General features: G+C 44.0%; 1 protein-coding gene across 1 annotated transcript; it reads right to left on the bottom strand.

Moving 5' to 3' along the window:
- Nucleotides 1-5,737: 5,737 nt before the first annotated feature.
- On the bottom strand, nucleotides 5,738-9,527 carry CCIN (calicin). Its single transcript, XM_034774891.1, has one exon. It carries the CDS (start codon nucleotides 7,955-7,957, stop codon nucleotides 6,182-6,184), a length of 1,776 nt encoding a protein of 591 aa, XP_034630782.1. The 5' UTR covers nucleotides 7,958-9,527; the 3' UTR covers nucleotides 5,738-6,181.
- Between the last annotated feature and the right edge of the window lie 9,164 nt (nucleotides 9,528-18,691).

The following is an 18,691-nucleotide window of genomic DNA, read 5'->3' as shown; positions in this document are numbered from 1 at the left end:
TCCTCTGTGGGGGTTACATTGTCTGTATTCTGTGTGGCCGTGTGCTCTGTGTAAATATGCGTGTGCACTCTGCTTGCACGCGCGTGTGAAACGCGGTGTGTCTGTTACATTGTGCATTAGAGACAGAGGCGTCGGAGGGCCGGTTCTCCAGCTGTGTACGGCTCCAATGCTGTTCCAGGCTGCCCGTGTAGGGATAGCCACACCGCTAAAAACAAAACTGTGGAAGTAGGGTGCCTGCCTCCCTTGTGAGTTTGTTAAAATGGGACAACTGGTATGTTGTGATGTCATCACATACCATCAAAATGTCATCACCCGCCCAAAGGAAATGCAGACTGACCATTCCCTCCTGCTTCAGATGTGTTTTACTAGGAAATAAGTCAGTAAACACCGGGGCCAGTAAAGCAGAAGAGTTTTCCCCCAAAGTGTAATAAACAAGTATTACACGTTCTGGTGCCTGCTGTGGAAAGTCAGAGACAACAATGCAAGATGCTACATTTGCTAGAGGTTTTGCAATTCAACTCCAACGTGAAGTCAGAACAAGGATGCATTTCTTTTAAAAAATAATCTTGTGAAGACAATAAAATAAAAATAATAATTCCCATTTCTTATATATAACACTTTTCATCCATAGAACTCAACGCACAATACAAAGGAGGTAACAAAGTTCAATGGAGTGTATTCCATGTTCCTCTTGGAGTCCTAAGTGACCCTACCATATAGTTTGTTCTCCCTTCACAATTCCACCCTTTTAAGGCCTCATTCACCATTCTTTCATTCCTAATACCTTCCCTTAACCAGCTAGAGTGTTCAGCCTTCCTCTCTCTCTTTCTCCTGATGTCCTGTCTCTCTGAGAGAAACTGCTGGCTCTACACCACTGTGTATTTCTTTGGAAATGATTGCATTCTCACAAACAACATGATTGTGAGGAGTCAAGATCAGGAAAAGAAGAATTCTTAAGAAGATCCTGATTTCTTGCAAATGCTTAACAACAAAGAATAGGGAAGATGGAAATATATAACAAATAACCAGAACTGTCTCTAAATACGTTTTGCATAATGTTGGTGTCATTAGGCATAACCCTAGGTAACTCGGGATGGTGGAAGACCACAAGTGTCCATGAAGCCTTCCTGCACTAGGCCTAAATGAACCAAACTCCTTCCATGTCTAGACTCTAATCAACCTCAAAAGCCAGATGCAGAAATTGGAATGTGTAGCAGTCAGTTATCAGGTGTAGCACCGCTCATACCGGTGCCAAGCGGTAATGAGGCCTGCATACTTCTGGCTGAAAGGCAAAATAACAAATCAAAGGAAAGGGACAAGATAATAATTCAAAAAGAAGTTACTAACAAGCTGGACTTATAGCCGCCAAGATGACTTAACTGCTTAAATGTAATTGCTTGCTACTTGCTTAATGTAAACTATTATGGGGAGGGGGAGGGGGGAAGGGAAAAAGCTTAGCTGCAAAATGTATAAAAAGAGAAAAAGCTGCTTATGATGGGGTGCTTGATCTGAGACGTGCCAGTCTCCTTGCACCGCTTTGAGATCTCAAATAAACTTTGATTGCTTCTCCACCCTGGTGTGTTCATTGGCGCAAAGCACACCGGGCAACGAACCCGCTGTTGCTTTCCTCAGGCACTCTGTGCCGGCAACAATAAGATGCCAGTGAATCTTTGAATAGTTTTCACATTTAGAGCACAGAATAATTGCTATCTCATCTACATCAAAATGGCTTAAATTAATCTGTGGTTTAAAAATTGATGCTCTGTGAGGGGGTGATGAAGAATCCCCTCCATAAATGATCTGACATGACCCAGGGCTGAAGGATGCAAGTGGAAACATCTCGAATTCAGATGCATCTTGAAATATTTTTTGCATCATCCTAAGAACCAACTTCTGCTTTTGCTGTCCCAAAGATAAGTGATTTGGGAGGTGCACTCCATCTCCATTGCTGAAAGTTGGGCCCCCCTTCTTCTTACATCCACTTATATTTCACACTCGCAGGCAAAGCTTTGTTCAGGCAGGTTAAATGAGTAACTCTCAATAATATAAATAGTAATTGAGCAACTATATTCTTCAGGCATCTCTGAGAATGTGGGATTTGTAAACATGTGCCCACTCTCACTAGAAAGACATTGTGTCGATGAAGTCTTTATTTAATGTTTCTGGCAGCGGCCAGAGCCCCGGGACCTTTAAATCACCACCAGAGCCCCGGGCGGCGCAGGCTGGGCAGCGTGGAAGGGCTGTCAGGGGGAGACTGATCCCCCCGGTCCCAGCCCTTCCACTTGAGGCCCCGCCCCTTCTGGGAGCCCGGAGCTGGGCCCCCGTACTGGTAACTAATTTTTCTTACTTTCACCCCTGCCTACAGCTGGCATTTATCTAGAAAATGACTGGCATTGGCAGAACTGTAATGCACAAAAGCTGGGGGGGTACAGAAATCAAAAACTAATGACAGTTAACATTAAGTGGGCATGGGTGACTAGGGTCTGATCCAAAGCCTATTGAAGTCAATGGAAAGATTCCTACTGTCTTCCATGGACTATAGATTATACTCCTAATCCTCATCTTTTTAAAAATCTGTGACAACTAATTTGCAACAGAGGGTCCTGTGGCACCTTTAAGACTAACAGAAGTATTGGAGCATAAGCTTTCGTGGGTGAATGCCCACTTCATCAGACACAAGGCAGTGGGCATTCACCCACGAAAGCTTATGCTCCAATACTTCTGTTAGTCTTAAAGGTGCCACAGGAACCCTCTGTTGTTTTTTACAGATTCAGACTAACAAGGCTACCCCTCTGATAACTAATTTGCATATATTCCCCAGTTTAGCTAGAGCCATTTGATACATACTTTGAAAAAGATGAGACTCTTTGTTTATATCAGATTTTCTTTCTTTTTTTTTTTGGAAACTTTTTATTAAAGCAAAGATACAATATAATGTTAACATACATAATATATAGCATATATTCCTTATTACTTATTCAGAATCAGGTTAATATTCAATGAATCTGGCTAAAGATTCTAGATTCTCTGAGTACGCTTAAAAGAGTGATCCAATTTCTAAATACCTATCCTCTTTGGCACATCTCTTACGTATGTACTTGCTGTGAAAGATTTTCCATTACAAGGACAGTCCATATTTTACTTACCACACAATTCTTTTATATCCGTTTCTTTCCACTACAATTCCTCTTCCCGCTCCAGTGGACCTGGATATAACTCAACTTTTCAGATAGATTTGTCATCTTGAGAGTTAATTAAATGTAGATGACTAAGGTGGAGTGGAGAGAAGGGTGTGTCTAAACCTCTCAGTCACTATTCTCTGTTTCTCACAGTGCCTACAATGTGCTAATCACTTTCCAAAGATAAAAGGCACAGTTCCTACTCAAAAGAACTCACATGGATGGAAGGTGGAAAAAGAAGGATAACATACAAATAAGTAAAAGAGCTTTATGGTTGTAAGCAACATTTTGATAGTACTAAGTGATCCAGTGTGGGGGTATGGTCTTTCTTTTTGGCATAGACATGTAGACTATCCCAAATAACTCTGTACCCTTGCTGTTGTTATAAACTGGTTAGGTTTTGGTAGTGGTAACAATAACAGTGGGTTTTCAGGAGGTATGCAAATGAGGAGAAAGAAGTGGTTCTGTGGACCAGCTCAGAAAGGGCATTCCATGCATGAGGGGTGGTGTGGAAAAAAGCACAGAGATAAGCAGTCAAGTGGCACCAGCAGCAACAGGGAGGGAAGGGGGGTGATGTGAAAAGAGGCCAGGAAGAATAAGTAAAGAGGGTTTTGAAGGCCAGGACAACAAGCTTGAAGTAACGGAATGGAGGCAGGGAAGCTAGCGGATGAGTCACAGAGGGAGTGACATTGTTTCCTTGCCCGGTAGTTTCACAATCTTAACAGCTGTTCTGTGACTGGACTGGAAGAGGCCAATGTGAGTGTTTGGGCATGCAGAGCGAGTTACAGTAACTCTATATAAAACGCTATCAGCTTGAAATAAATATCTACTAAGAAACAAGAGCAAGTTACCTGTTTGCAGCCATACCTGAAGCACTTTTTCAAGTAAAGCAAACGATCTCTTCCTCAGGGGAAAGGCTGCATTATAAAGAATAAAAGTACTAACTGGGGAATGTAAGCAACTTCAAATTCCCATCTAAATAGACTTACTTTATCCCCAACCCCACAATAGGAAAGAATGCACAACACCAGTGAATCTAAATATTGACAGTGACAATAAGGAAGTGATACTTCCTTATTGACGAGTTAGTGAATTAAATCCGGAAAAGATAACACTGAGGCCCCATTCAGCAAAGCACTTACATACATGCTTATCTTTACACATGTGAGTAGTCCTATTGATATCAGTGGCCTGAGTAACAACAGTGAAGACTGAAGTTCTCCAGCTAAAGGCTGGCCTGCCAACTTGCTTCAACCTTGACCTGAGTGGGAGAGTCATTCTCCATAGCATTCAGTTCTTGGGGTCTCTGCTGCAGCTGCTAATCACAGTGCTGGTGGTTTCTGATGTAAGTACCTATCTACTAGTAACAGGACTGATACCTCAACTCATGTCACGTAATCCAGTGCCCAGCCGGCAGAGAGTAAAGAATAAAACTCCATCTACATTGGGAAACTGGCCCATTCCTGCCAACACTTGTCTGCAATGGAACCTTCTGAACTGGTGATGAAAAGGGTTTTACTTCTAGTGTATGTAGGATAAGAGCAATTTGAGCACCACTGCAAATAACTGCGTATTGCTTTATTTCCATCTCTTTCAGGGTATGCCTTCACGGGATCTGGAGGTGTAATTTCCAACACGAGAAGACATACCAGCTAAAACAGAAGTGTAGCCACAGCAGCAGGAGGAACTCGCCACCTTGCATACCTAGGGTCTCAGATGGGATTGTACGTGGGACTGCTACACTTCCATTTTTAGCACATTAGCTTGATCACACCTAGCGCGGGTATGTCTCCTCAAGCTGGAAATTACATCTTCCAGCTCTATGGTAGACATGCCCTTACTTTCAGCCTTACGTCCCCCTCAATAATGTAAGCAAAATTCCTCATCAATCCACCGACCATACTCCTTCTAGGTCTCTAAAATTATTCCTGAGTCCATCAAAGCCTCAAATATTCTTGGTAAGTCTCAATCCCACTTTCTGTAACTGTGAGGAAAACAGTTCTGTACCATCGACACTAGCCATGAAAGCATTCTCAACACTCGTTCAGGAAGATCCATTGCTGGCAGCCATCATCACTTTGTAGCATAGACGAGGCTCTTGAGTCACTTCAGGACCCTGGGTCAAGCTAATGACACACTCCATATCCCTGTACCACGCTCTGGCCACCACTGTATTTTTTAAACTCTGAGTTTTCCCTGACTACCCAACCATATCAACTAAATATACCTCCTTTGAATATTAACATATCTTCTAACCCCCGACCTGATCCTACTTCCATGTAAGTCAATGGCTAAGCATAAGAACATAAGAATGGCCATACTGGGTCAGTCCATCTAGCCCAGTATCCTGTCTTCCAACAGTGGCCAATGCTCCAGAGGGAATGAACAGAACAAGTAATCATCTAGTGAGCCATTCCTGGTCGCCCATTCCCAGCTTCTAGCAAACAGAGACTAGGGACACCATCCCTGCCCATTCTGGCTAATAGCCATTGATGGACCTAGCCTCCATGAATGTATCTAGTTTTTTTTTTTTAAGCAACTATTGACTTCTATGGGAACAAGAGCAGGCCTTTGATTTGTAAATAGATGTAGATATCCTTTGTTGCACAGCATTCTTTTGCACCTGGCCAGACCCAAATATGGAATGCAACGTGTGACCGAGACCCAAAATGAGGGGCACCCAAAAAATAGTCATGCATGAAATTTAAAACACCGTCAGACTCCTTTCAGTTTAAGAACTCTTTCTATAATCTCAGGCCCATGATTCTCTATTGCTGAAATAAAGAATCTTCAAAGTGAAGGAACATCAAATTTGTAATACTGGGATACAAATAAGTGACTGTTCCTTAGAATGAGGGACCACTGATGGGCATGCTAAATAGTAACATCCACTGGAATCTGCTATGACATAAAGAAACAAAGTGAATTAATAATGTATCATTTGTTTGTATCAGCGATTCAATCATTCTTTATTGCTAGGAATTGTATTTGTTTTTTCCAAATTAACTTATTACAATTTTTCGGAGAATCTTGCAAGGTAGTTTAACTGTACAGCAAGCTGGGCAATCCAGAGCTTCCGGAGGATTGGACAAAACTTTCCATTCCCCTGTCTTTTGGTCTAACAGGTAGGCATTTGGATTGACAGAATAATCTTCAGGACGCTTGTCACCTGCACAAATGATGCCTCCACACACGAACACCTTGTTGTCACCAATAGAGCATACTGCATGAGACAAATCCAAAGTATAATTATTTGGCAAGAGAGGCACAGTGTTTGTGGACCTGTTGGCTTTAGGCTTCTGCAGGTTTATGTTCAGACTTTGTTTGTGGCTCTGTATGCTCAGGATGTTGTCCTGTTGAAAAGACAACAGAGGTTTGTGATTGAATTCAATGGGAAAGGTGAGGTACTGTACCACTTCTCCTGTCTGAGTGTCAAAGCAATCCACCATCCCTACTCGGGAGAATCGCCCATTGACCAGGCATCTTCCCGTCACAATATAAATAGACTTGTCTTCCTTTGTGATCAATGCAGTTGCATCCATAGGAATGCTCATCTTCCCAGCCAGTGTCCACTTCTCTTTCCTCTCGTCATACTTGTAGATGTTAGAGACATATTTTCTTGGGGCTGTGCTGCCTCCTACAGAGTACACCACTCCCCCACACGTCACCATGGTATGGAAGACCAAACCTATGGGCAGATCAGGCAGTTTAGTCCAGGAGTTGTTATCTATATCATACCTCCAGGCAGTCTTTAAGCCAGATATCTGCTCTGTTGTTCCTCCAGAGACGTAGATGTACCTCCCTACTGCAGCTGCACTGAGAGCGGCTGCTTTATACGGCATCTCCGTTAGTTTTAGCCACATGTTCTCCTCAATAATATAAGCAAAAACCCCATCATTGAATCTACCATGCTCTTTCTGGCCTCCTAAAATCACCACTGAGTCCATTAAGGCCCCCTTTCTTTGGAAAAGCAGCAGACTTTGAGGAGTTTCTTGCTTTCTGTCACTCAAAATGGTCTCCATCTGGGCCAGGGGGCCAGAGTGACTCTCAAACAGCAGCACTTCGCGGCTGGCAGCCAGCAGCGTCTTGGTCGAGACACCAGTTAAATGAATGTAGGGGAAAAACTTTTTGAAATACTTATCTCTTTCTCCCCGTTTGTGTTTCACCCACTGGAGCAGGGCAAGGAAGGCTTGATCCTCATTCTGCACGTGAAGGTTCTCGTCCTTTAGCAGCTTGCCAAAGATCTGGTGGGGGCAGTGCAGGAGGTCTGAAATTCCCTCTGGGCCCGACCAGTAGTGGAAGTTGTCACGGATACCAGCGTAGGCACTGTTTGCCACCTCTTTCAGCTCATAAGTGTTGGCTAGAAACAGGTAGCACAGGCAGTTGTTCTTCTTGAGGGACCTGAGGAGGAAGTCAGAGCAGTGGGCTCTTAGAGACTCTGAGCTGAAGTAGTTAGCCCCTTTCAGCAACTCCTCCACATTCTTCTCAGACACCAACACCTTACCAGTGTAGAAATAGTCCAGCAGCTGCTCCACCAAGGTAGGATTCAGGAAATTAGCATCGATGATGATAAAGAGCTCATCACCAATCTTCATGTCATTGCTTGAGATCAGATTCTTCACGTGGGTAGACACAGCTGCCAAGACATTGAGGTGGGCAGAGAAGACCTGCTGGTCCACGCTGAGTACCACGTCGCAGAACTCCCTATTCTTTCTCTGCTTGTTAAGGGCCTGCAGCACCAAGCTGTTGTGGTTCTTTTCTGTGAACTGCATCCTCATGTTCTTAGTATGGTTGGGCAAGAAACAGGGATGAGAGTGCAAGCTGTAGGAGGACTACTTGTCAGGTGTTATGAAAGCCCCACTCGGTGACAGAGGAGTGATGTCATCAAGTATAGCGGCCAGGTCACAATTCAGCACCTGTGACATGTAGAAAAAGAGTCTTTTAACAATCTAGCTAGCTGTGATATAGAGAGAGTATGACTTGCTGTAGTATCCAGGCATGGAAATAGTAAAATAAGAGAGGCACAAGACAAACCAGACTGGGCTCTTCTCTCACCTACCTGAGGTAAGAGCTATATATGCATTTATATAAAATCATTTTTGCCCCATCACTATGGCTAGGTTAGACGTTTGCAGGAACATGCATTTTGCACTGAGCTTTCAAGGTGGTGGATCTGGAATGCATTCTGGTCTCCCCTGGTAGATTATTTCGCTGTGTAGGGTCCAGTACCCAATTCACCCTGCCTTCAGCTGCCAATATTCTTACTCTAGGAGGATCTGTGTCCCCAAGAAGCACTGTGGTCTTATGAGCAGGTAACCTGGCTCCAGCCCATTAAAGACTTTGAGGTTAGGACCGGATATTGAAGTGGGCCCATTCCCAGAAGGGGAATGTGGAACTCTGGTGTCATGTGTTTCTTGCAACTCAGTAACAGGCTGCTGCCAAGTGAAAAAGCTGGAGTTTTGGGTTGGCCCTCATCGATCACCCCAAGTGGAGGGAATTACAGTCACACGATCTAGAGGTGACAAACATGGATTGTGAGATCTTTGTCTGATCAAAGAGGTGAAGTCTCCTGTATCTGCAGAGGTGGAAGAAGGCATTCCTGGTAGTGTTGTTACCTGGTTCCCAAGAAGCAGGGATGAGTCTTGCAGTGCTCCAATGCTTCATGTTACCTGGGTAATCTTGACAGGTGCCTTTGGTGGTCATGTTTTTTTAAGATCCTCAGATTGTTTACCTCTTCCTACCAGCTATCACTTCTGTCTCACCTGGACTGAGCTTCAGTCAGGGGCTTGTCTCCTGTAGGCATTGTGATGTCTGTGTCTCATTTGTGGGCTTATCTCACATAGGATTTGTGACACCAGCACTGCTGAGAATGAGCTGTAAAGCCTGTTGTTGACATCAGCATATTGATAGCACTGGAGTCTATGATGCCTAATGATTTTTCCTAAAGTTGTTGAAAAGGAGAGGGCAGGACTGATCCCTCTGTGAGGGCTTGGAGACAAGGAGCTGTTGCCCATCACTACTCTCTGATCTGTTGGAGAGAAGCGACTGGATCTAGATTTGAATTATACTGCTCACCCACACAGGTATTGAAAGCAGGTCAGTAAGACCTTGCAGCTGACACCTGTGAATCAGTCAAGAAGTATGAGCATGGAGGTTTCAGCTCTGTCCACAACAACAAGGAGACCATAAGTGCAACGAAACCCATTTCTGTATTGTGACCTGCTCTGAACCCTGCTCGTGAAGGTTCTTGGATGCTGGCAAATGTACATTCTATTGGAGTTACATCATTGATAACTTAGTTTCTCCTCCCTTGGTGTTCACACCTCAACTGCTAGCAGATCACCTCACCCTCCCTGATTGAACTAACCTCATTATCTCCATACTGATTTATACCTGCCCCTGGACATTTCCATTACTTGCATCTGAAGAAGTGAGGTTCTTACCCACGAAAGCTTATGCTCCCAATACTTCTGTTAGTCTTAAAGGTGCGACAGGACCCTCTGTTGATCATTGATAATGTTTGTATGATTTTACTTAGGTAGGGCAGATGGTGAGCTGTGAGACTGTTGTTGTCCAAAGCTGGTTTCTGGAAAACTGGCTGGACTATTAGATGCTACTGGAATGTGGGCAGATGGCCTTCCCTGTTAAAAATTTTGACTTAGCTAGTTTTTGCTGGATTTCACCAGCCATGATGAGTAGGGATATGATTTCTGGAAGTCTTTCAGAGTTTCTAGTGTAACCGTGGTCCAGAATGCTTGCTATCCCGGCATAGTTCTATTAACTTCAGTAGGATTACATTCCATAGTAAGCACTAGGCCTCGGAGTAAGTAGTTGCAGGACTGGGTCCTAATTTTGTCCATTCACATTTGCAATCAAAGAGTCTACTTACATGAGTACGGTGAGCAGGACGTGGCCCACTCTCTGTCATGAGGCTTCATACCTGCTGGAGAAGCTCACACGATTCATTTCTGTGTCTCTACAAAATAGTGGCTATTTTTAAAATAAGAGATGTATAGATTAGTGGATTTACAAAATAGATAGATAGATAATTTAAAATTCCCCTCTGCTTTCTTTTTCTTTTTCCAGGATCTGGTCTCTTTCACACGTGATCGCTTTCTCTTCTTTCTCTGTTTTTGCCTCACCTCTTTCTTTCTGCTCTGAAATATTAAGGCTCTTCTTCCATGATAAAATGTCTACAGTTTTGAAATCTCAGTTCTTCAAGTAACTGAAGATTTATAGTGATCCCTTTTAATATGATTTGTTCAATATGTACATTAGCTTGTAAGCTAGCCTTTCTCAGGACAGACAAATCAGCAGTATTGTTCTCTCTTGACCCTTCACCTAGTCTCCCAACTTCATGTCTCTTCCCCCTCCTGCTACACTATGAAAACCTCAGCATTTCTGGAGATTGCAACATCAGAAATAAATCAGCCAATCATCACATTCCCCTTCTTCTTCTCTCCTCCCAAATTGCTGCCTCCCCTGTGGGATTCTGACATCAGAAACAAGTCAGATAACAATGTTGTAATATTGAGGCAAGACATCCAATCATCACCCGGGTCTCTATTCCTTCTCTTCTCCTCCTATTCATAGTGTCTTCTGATCCTTTGCACACTTCAATCCATCTGTCTCACATTTAACCTTTCTTTACAAAACAAAGGCCTTGCCCTGCAACCCTTTGCAGCCGTCTCCTTGGCCTCAGAGCAGAAAGGAATAATCGCCTGAGTAAGGGTCTGTGGGCTGGCACCCCCCCAGTTTGTCAGGGCCCCCCTTTGGACAGACAGGGCATTGTGCAGAGTCTGCTCAGAACAGAGTAGGAGGTCAGTTCACCATTCTTGTCTGAGTCTCTGCAGGCCTGTTCTGAAGGCAAGGATGTTAATTCCTGTCCCATTGGGAGGGAGGGGGTGCAGACTTCCCTTCTGTTTATCTGGGGTTTATCTTTCCCTGACCCTCGAAGGGCCTGGAACCCCTTTTGCTCTTAACTCTCTGTTAAGGAGTAAGTAGGGGAACCCAGCCCTCCGCCCCACACTCCACTGGGTTCCAGCTCAGGGCCCCTAATCCAGGCAGGCAGAATCAGTCCTCCACAATTCTCCTGCCTTCCCCTGAGCTCCTTCCTCCCTCTGTTGGTTCTGTAGGCTTCTGCAGCCTGTGGCTCTGGTCGGCTCTTCTCTGGGTCTTTGTCACTGTGCGGCAGCTGGCTACCAGCGTCTTTCTCTGGCCTGTTTGTTCCTCTGGTAGCCGCCTTTCTGCTTCCCAGCTCTTTTGCTCTCTGAGTTTCTGGGAGGCTGCCCATCAGCACTGGCCAGCAGTTTGACACCCTGGCACCCCCTTATTCACCACTGTCATGTAATTAGGATATGTTTTGTACAAAGTATGCCTTGTGAGGTATCATTCTAAAAGTCTTGCTCTGCTAGACATTAATATCTCATTGGATTGTATGTGCTATCATCATATGTGAAGTTATGAGGTTTGGCTATGTATGTGTTACTGAAACATGTGAGGTTGAAAACACCCACAAGCCTTTCAGGTACACCAGCAAAAAGGCCAAACAATGTTAATGGCTCACTGAGAAAATGCACACAAACACAAGGATTACCCCAGGAGCTGTGTACAATAGAAACCTCTCAGAGATAGCACTACACAATGGGAACTGTTTGATCCAGGTCATAGAATCACAGAATATCAGGGTTGGAAGGGACCTCAGGAGGTCATCTAGTCCAATCCCCAGGTCACAGCAAAAGAGCTTTCCAGCAAGTGGGGAGAAGATATCAAAGGGGGAAAATGACATCACGATGGTACCTCACTCTCCCTACAACACACCTGGAAACACTCGAGGAACAAAGACTGAACGCGGATTCCTAGCCTGTGTATGAAAACCTGGGAAACCCAAGCTGCAAAGCAAAGGCAGCTTGTGCCTTAAGAATCTGCTAGCCTGTTTCTCACTCAGGGTGAGAATTTGCTAATTCATATCCTACCGATCTAGTATATTAAGCATAGTTTATGGTTTTGTTTATTTAATAGTAATCTGCTTTTATCTGTTTGCTATCACTTATAATCACTTAAAATCTATCCCTTTGTAGTTAATAAACTTACTTTATGTTTTAATCCAAACCAGTGTGCGTTTGACTAAGGTGTCTGGGGAAAATCTTAGCTTGGTTATCACAAGTGTGCATGGTCCTCTTCACATTGAGGGAGAGGCGGACCGGGTATTAACCCCATCTACTGTCCAGATTTGACCAGGGCAGGACGGTACTGCTCTGGGGTCCTAGGCTGGTGGTTAGAGAGCCTGCACGTAACTGCAGCTGGATGTGTCCCTACCTGTGTGAATGCTGGTGAAAGTGTAAGCTTGGAGGGTTTTGCAGCTTGTCACAGCAACACTGTATCAGAGGGAGCCCAGACTGGTGGATCAGAGGGCTCAGTGGTACCCCTGTTCCAAATGGCACCCCGTAGGCAACCCATCACAAACAGTACCTGCATTAACCTCTTGGTTGCCATGCCAGCCTGGGATACACACACCCCATTGCAGGATTGGGCCCCAAATCTTTGCTCCACCTTTTTTGATGCCCACATATCTCTGCATAAATATACAAATTGATTTACCTTCTACTTGTCCAAATCAGATCAGAGGAGACATAGTTTGCTGCAGAGAGAAATATACAAAACAGATCCATAACGGAACACACAATAAACAGGGCATGCCAGTTTGTGTGACCAGTGGAAATTGCAGATAAAAACATTTTCTCCTTCAGGTGATGATTCAGATTAAGAACGTTGTTATAACTATGTTCTAATGGAACATGGAAAAAGATTGCATGACAGATCATCCTCAAGGTGTATTCACAGATTGTTAATCTGCCCATGATTCCTTTTTGATATGGGGTAGCATTAATGCTCAGAATGAATTACCGAATTATAGAAGTCCCACATCTCTGAAATCAGACTGTGCTGGGTGACAGGTGACACCACTAGGACAATCAACAGACCAAACCACAGTCATTCAGACCAGCACAAGAGGCAAACAGCTGTGGCGGTGAAGAAGCTTATTGGGGTGATTAGATGTAAAGGTGGAACAGACAAACAGGATGCAAACCTGTTTAACCACAGATTGAGGAATAGATCCAATGGAAAAAATAGCATGTGATCACGTAATTGAAGACTTTATCATAATGCATATGTGCATACTGCTTAGCCAGTCCCAGTCTCCCACCCCTGGCTTCTTACCTAATCTGTCTCTCTGCTGCCCACTGGCTCCCAGTCCATTCCCATATCCTGCCTCGCTCTCAGTCCCAGTCTCCTTGCCCAGACAGTCCCAGTCTCCCCCACCCCAACTCCCAGTTTCCCTCTTCCTCCCCAACCAGCATCCAGGCTCAATCTCCTCGCTTGTCCCTTCTGCATTTGAATCAGGCAGCTTCCTCCTTCATGCTTTCTGGTAGGTCACTGAGAGCATAGAAGAGAAAGGGTCCCTGTTTTCTATTACAGTTCCAGACCCAGCATGGCCTGGTGCAGTCCAGAGCAACAATTGCAGGGCAAGTCCAGCTCAACCACCGGCTGGAGCATGCTGACTGTGGATGGAATTTTCAGAGAATTTAGCTTCTAAAATCTAAGTCTGTAAAGAGCACGTGCAAACTGTGATTTTTCAAAGGCCACATTTGAGCAGATTTTCACAGGGGAAGCAAAAGTCACATTCCAGACACAAAGGCCACCTCCCTGTCAAATGTCAAGTTCCTGCTCCAAAACATGGTGGCACTAGATCATTTCAAAGGAAAAGTCCCCAAAACCTTTTAACGTGAGCTAAACATTATATTTTTCCCTAGTCTCAGTCTCAGAAACAGCTGAACTATTTTGGCTAAAATTTTCCACAAAAATTCAGCCTGAGGCAGACACCCAGCATGGAAAATTTTGCCCAAATGGTTGAAGTTTGGTAAAGTTATAAGCACCTAAAAACAGAGTCTTTGAATGGGAAGTGACAGAGAAGCTTAATAGCACCTATAATTTCTAATGGAAGAAGGGAAGGTCCAAGGGGTAGGGTGCTAACCTAGGATTCAGGAGAAATGGGGTCAAGTCCACAGGCTCCTTTATGTGACCTTGGTCAAATCACTTCGTGTGTCTGTCTCAGTTACCCATCTGTAACATAGCACCTGCCTAGGCACAGGGCTTTGTAAAGATAAATACACGATAGGATGTGAGGCACTCAGATTCTATGGCAATGGAGGCTATATAAGTACCTTAGAATGTCTTGTTTTCCATTAAGTCTTAGGCTGTTGCTTAAAGAATTTCATACAGACTGTCCTGGTGAGTGAAACCACCTCCAGCCTCTAACAAGAGGCAAGAAAGGATGATGTATGGAACCTAATCAAAACTCAGGATTCTTGGCCTGACTGCCACAATCGAGGAAGTCCTCTCCTCTGAGGTACGAGTTTGCAAGGCTGCAGTCTGATGGACTTAAGGGAAACACCTACGGATGTCAGACCTGAGCCGAATATAAGGGGAAAAAGAAGATCGGGGAAATGAGTCCCAGCCACAGCTGCTCTGCTAGTGCTATCAGGTAGGGAGCTACATCCGAGACAGCCGCCTTGATCCTAGGCAATGATCTTCAGAGGCAATGTTCAAACAGGCTTTTGCAATGGGGGGGGGGGGGAATCAAACTCAGCCTCACACTTTCTCCTCTAAGCAGTTAGAAAAGATTTCACAACTCCCATGAGACTGCAAAAGCCTGCACCTAACCATGTGCATCCATCAAAGGCTTTAGGAATCTTTGAATTGCTAGAAAGTATTTAAAGCTTTAAAAGAGCTCCAGTATTTGACTTGCAGTCAAACTGTACTGATAAAAGTGCACAGAGTGAAATATGGACACGACATTCTCATAGCCTCAGGTCACACATTGGCAGAATTTGGGTGGGATCTAATGACAGGGACAATTTCCAGCTGTAACATGAAGGGACAATATTGACTGCGATTCTTGTACTGTTATCCCTAAAGGTAAAGACTTAAAGGTATATGTGTGTTCAGATTGTACACACACACACAAAAATACTGGCAATACATATTGAGTGAAAACCCAGTCCACCTGAAGTCAAAGGCAAAATTCCCATTGACTTCAACGAGGGTCAGGATTTCACGCATTGCATATAGCGTTCATCAAAAAGCAATTGCACAATTGCTATTGCAAAATACTTATTAGGGATTCTACAACTTGGAAGAGTTGAAAACTACTGGTTCTGGAGCTCTGTAATTCATAGAAATCGGGAATTCATGTTCTCGAGGCATCTTTTACCTACTTACTTAACTGACAGGGTTGGGCAGGAAACTTGCCTCAAGCACAGGGTGTGCGCTAGTTCTGTGGAGGTGTGAAGAACTTGGCGTGTCTGTATGGGAAGAACTTGGCGTGTCTAATGATCCTCTAGGAAAGGAGGCACGGCATCGCCAGCCTATAATGCAGTAGCACACGCAGTCAAGTCAACGTCCTTAAAGGCTGATAGCTCTGCATCTGTCAAGACACAATGGAGAAGGACTTCATGATGTATTAAAACTATGAAGGTCAATACATGTAGATTAGCTGCAGTGAGGACCAGTGGGTAGTTTTTATGTGACAGAACCTTAACAAGAGACTAACCGTATCAGACAACTTCCTTAAGAAACCGCTCCAAATATCACAATGTTTGGAGCACGGTTCTGCTCCATCTTTATTAAATGGTGTTTAATAAAGGTGCTTTAATTAGTTGCTCTGTTAATCAATTAAATTGTGTTGAGCCCCTCACTGTAATTATTTACATAGTTCCAAGCATACTTTGTATTAAGTTTACATTTGTAAATGATTTATCTAGAATTAAATGATTAAAAGATGTTTTAATAAATGGTTAATCAATTGTTATAGAGTCAAACACATCAATAGGTTGCTTATAACCGGCTATAATCCTTTCAAATGATGGGCTTATAACCATCTATAATACATATTACTTACATCTGTAATATGCTTAGAACATCTACTAATATTTTACTAACCCTCTATGAACTATTTATAAATGTAACCTTAATATACAGTGTAACCATTCCTCCTATATACAAAAGGGCCAGATTCTCAAGCAGCTGTCAACTCAGCCTCTCTTTCTGAAGTGGCAGTTCTGCAACCACAAATAATTATGTCTTCTTTTGTTCTCACACTCTTTTGCAGGCACAACTAATGGTAGCTTTGATGTCTAACTACTTGACTTATCAGCAAAAACAAGTAGTATGTGGCTAATTACCCAGGAATTGTCATGGGCACAAAATAGCATGCCCAAATCACTAACAAATTAGATCCAGAAAGTGTGTGCTTCTATAATGGGTGTATGTACAGAATTATTCCTATTTTTATACATTTGCAGGCTTCTTTACTTAGTATGTATTGTTAAGTATTAGAGATAGCACTAAACTTATCTTTTAATTTCCCCTTGTCTTGTGACTGATTATTCACAGTTTCAAGAGATTATAACCTGGAGGCTTTTAGCCTAATAACACAACCCTTAAGACAATACTCTGGTATAGCTAATATAGAAGGCTTATGGAAATAACCATCTGTTCTGCATGGCTTATACAAACAAATCAAATAATAATAATATTTAGCATCTGTACCATGTTTTCCATCATCCATACATCTTGATGCATTACAAAATTAGGAAGCCATTATTATCTTCAGATGGGGGAACGGAAGCACAGCGTTCCATTCTGGCAAGGGTATTCGCAGTTTATAAACATACCGAAAGTATTTCTTAGGCCTTGTCTACACACAGCCTTTTGTACCAGTAGAACTATTTTGGTTAGGGATGTAATTTCTCTAATGATATAATTATACCAGTACATCTTCTAGTGTGACTACAGTCATACTGGTAAAAAGGTGCCGTATGGTAATACAGGTTATTCCCCTTCCCTCTGGGTATTGCTATACTGGCATAAGGCACCATTAGACTAATACAAGTGTGTCCACAGTAGGGTGTGTGCGTATAGACAAGGGCTTTTGTGACAAAGACTTGAGTATAGACAATAACTTGGTGAACCAAGCCCAGACTCTGCAGAGGTATGTGCCACAACTAACAAGAGGTGCTGACTGCTCCTATTTTGACCCCCTTCAAAACTTCACAGACTGGAAGGAGTCTTTCGGAATGTGATTCCAATATTTATGTGCCTGCAATCCTTGCCCCTCTGTGCACAGCCGATTCCTACTCCTAGTAGAAATAGGTTCGACAAAGAAGCTCTATTTGGGAGTTGGTCAGAACAAGGCATACATCAATACTGCTTTCGCAGCACATGCATGGGCCTGTTTGGGACTTGATACCAGGAGCTAACCAGAACAGGATGCTAATTTTAGGTCCCCATGTATGTTGACTTTCAGTGAAGCGTATTAGAACGCAGGATGGGATACAGATAATACAGACACTCTGGTCCTCACAAATAACATACTGTAGACCTCTATGAACACTGTGTCTCTGATCCATGAAGATATTTTTACAGTGAAATAATGTTCCTTTTCCCCCAGCTTCAAGGCCACAGGCTTCCTGCAGCCCGGGGTGCTTTCTGGGCTGAACAATCTAATGTGATTTAATGTGTGTTTTTGTATTAGCATGACAAAAATGCAAAACTATATCGTTTTACAGCATTGTCATGGAAAAGCTAAACATGAAAACCAAGCTGACTCAACTCATGGAGTGTCAAATTCAGTTCGCCCAGGAAATTTATTTCCTTTTAAAATTAGCATATCGCCACCTAATGGAACAAGGAGGAAAACATTCAAAACCAGGACATAAGGTGTACATTTTTAATAGTGGGGCAATATTTTCCCCTAGGTTTTAAAAAAAGCAATCTGAAAAAAAAACAGAAATTCCATCACGTGTTGTGTGAGGAGTGGGCTCTAGTGGTTCCAGACCCTTCTGCCACTGCACCCCACAAGCCTGACCCTTTCAGCCCCATCCCCTCTAGCTTGTCCTTATTCCAGTCCCAGCCTCCCCCCGTCCTACACTTGACTCCATGACCCAAGTTCAGTCTTCCCTTACCCCACCTCGGTTCTTTGGCCCAGTCTCCCTATATCCCTACTCCACGCAGGGCCCTAGGTGCTTTGTTGCCCAGGGGAGAAAATGTTTTCAGCACTGCCCCCTACCACCCAAAAGGGCTCCTACCACCCCCCCCCCAACACCTCACCTTGTTGATGATTTTAGGGTTACCATACGTCCTCTTTTTCCCGGACATGTCCGGCTTTTCGACAATCAAACCCCCGTCCGGGGGGAATTGCCAAAAAGCCGAACATGTCCGGGAAAATGGCGGCTCTGCTCCTCCCCGACTCTTTGGCTCTGTTTAAGAGCCGGGCTGCCCGAGCGCTACCGGCTTCGGGCAGCCCCCGTGCCTCCAGACCCTGCGCCCCCAGCCGGGCACTTCCCCTCCCGGGCTCCGGCGGTGCAGGGTCCGTAGGCATAGGGGCTGCCCAAAGCCCGAGCGCTACCGGCTTCACGGTTTGCCGGGCAGCCTCCAGACCCTGCGCCCCC

This window comes from Trachemys scripta, chromosome 6 (assembly GCF_013100865.1).
Source record: "Trachemys scripta elegans isolate TJP31775 chromosome 6, CAS_Tse_1.0, whole genome shotgun sequence".
In the NCBI taxonomy this organism is placed as follows: Eukaryota; Metazoa; Chordata; order Testudines; family Emydidae; genus Trachemys; species Trachemys scripta.
This window is presented reverse-complemented; position numbering and strand designations above follow the sequence as displayed.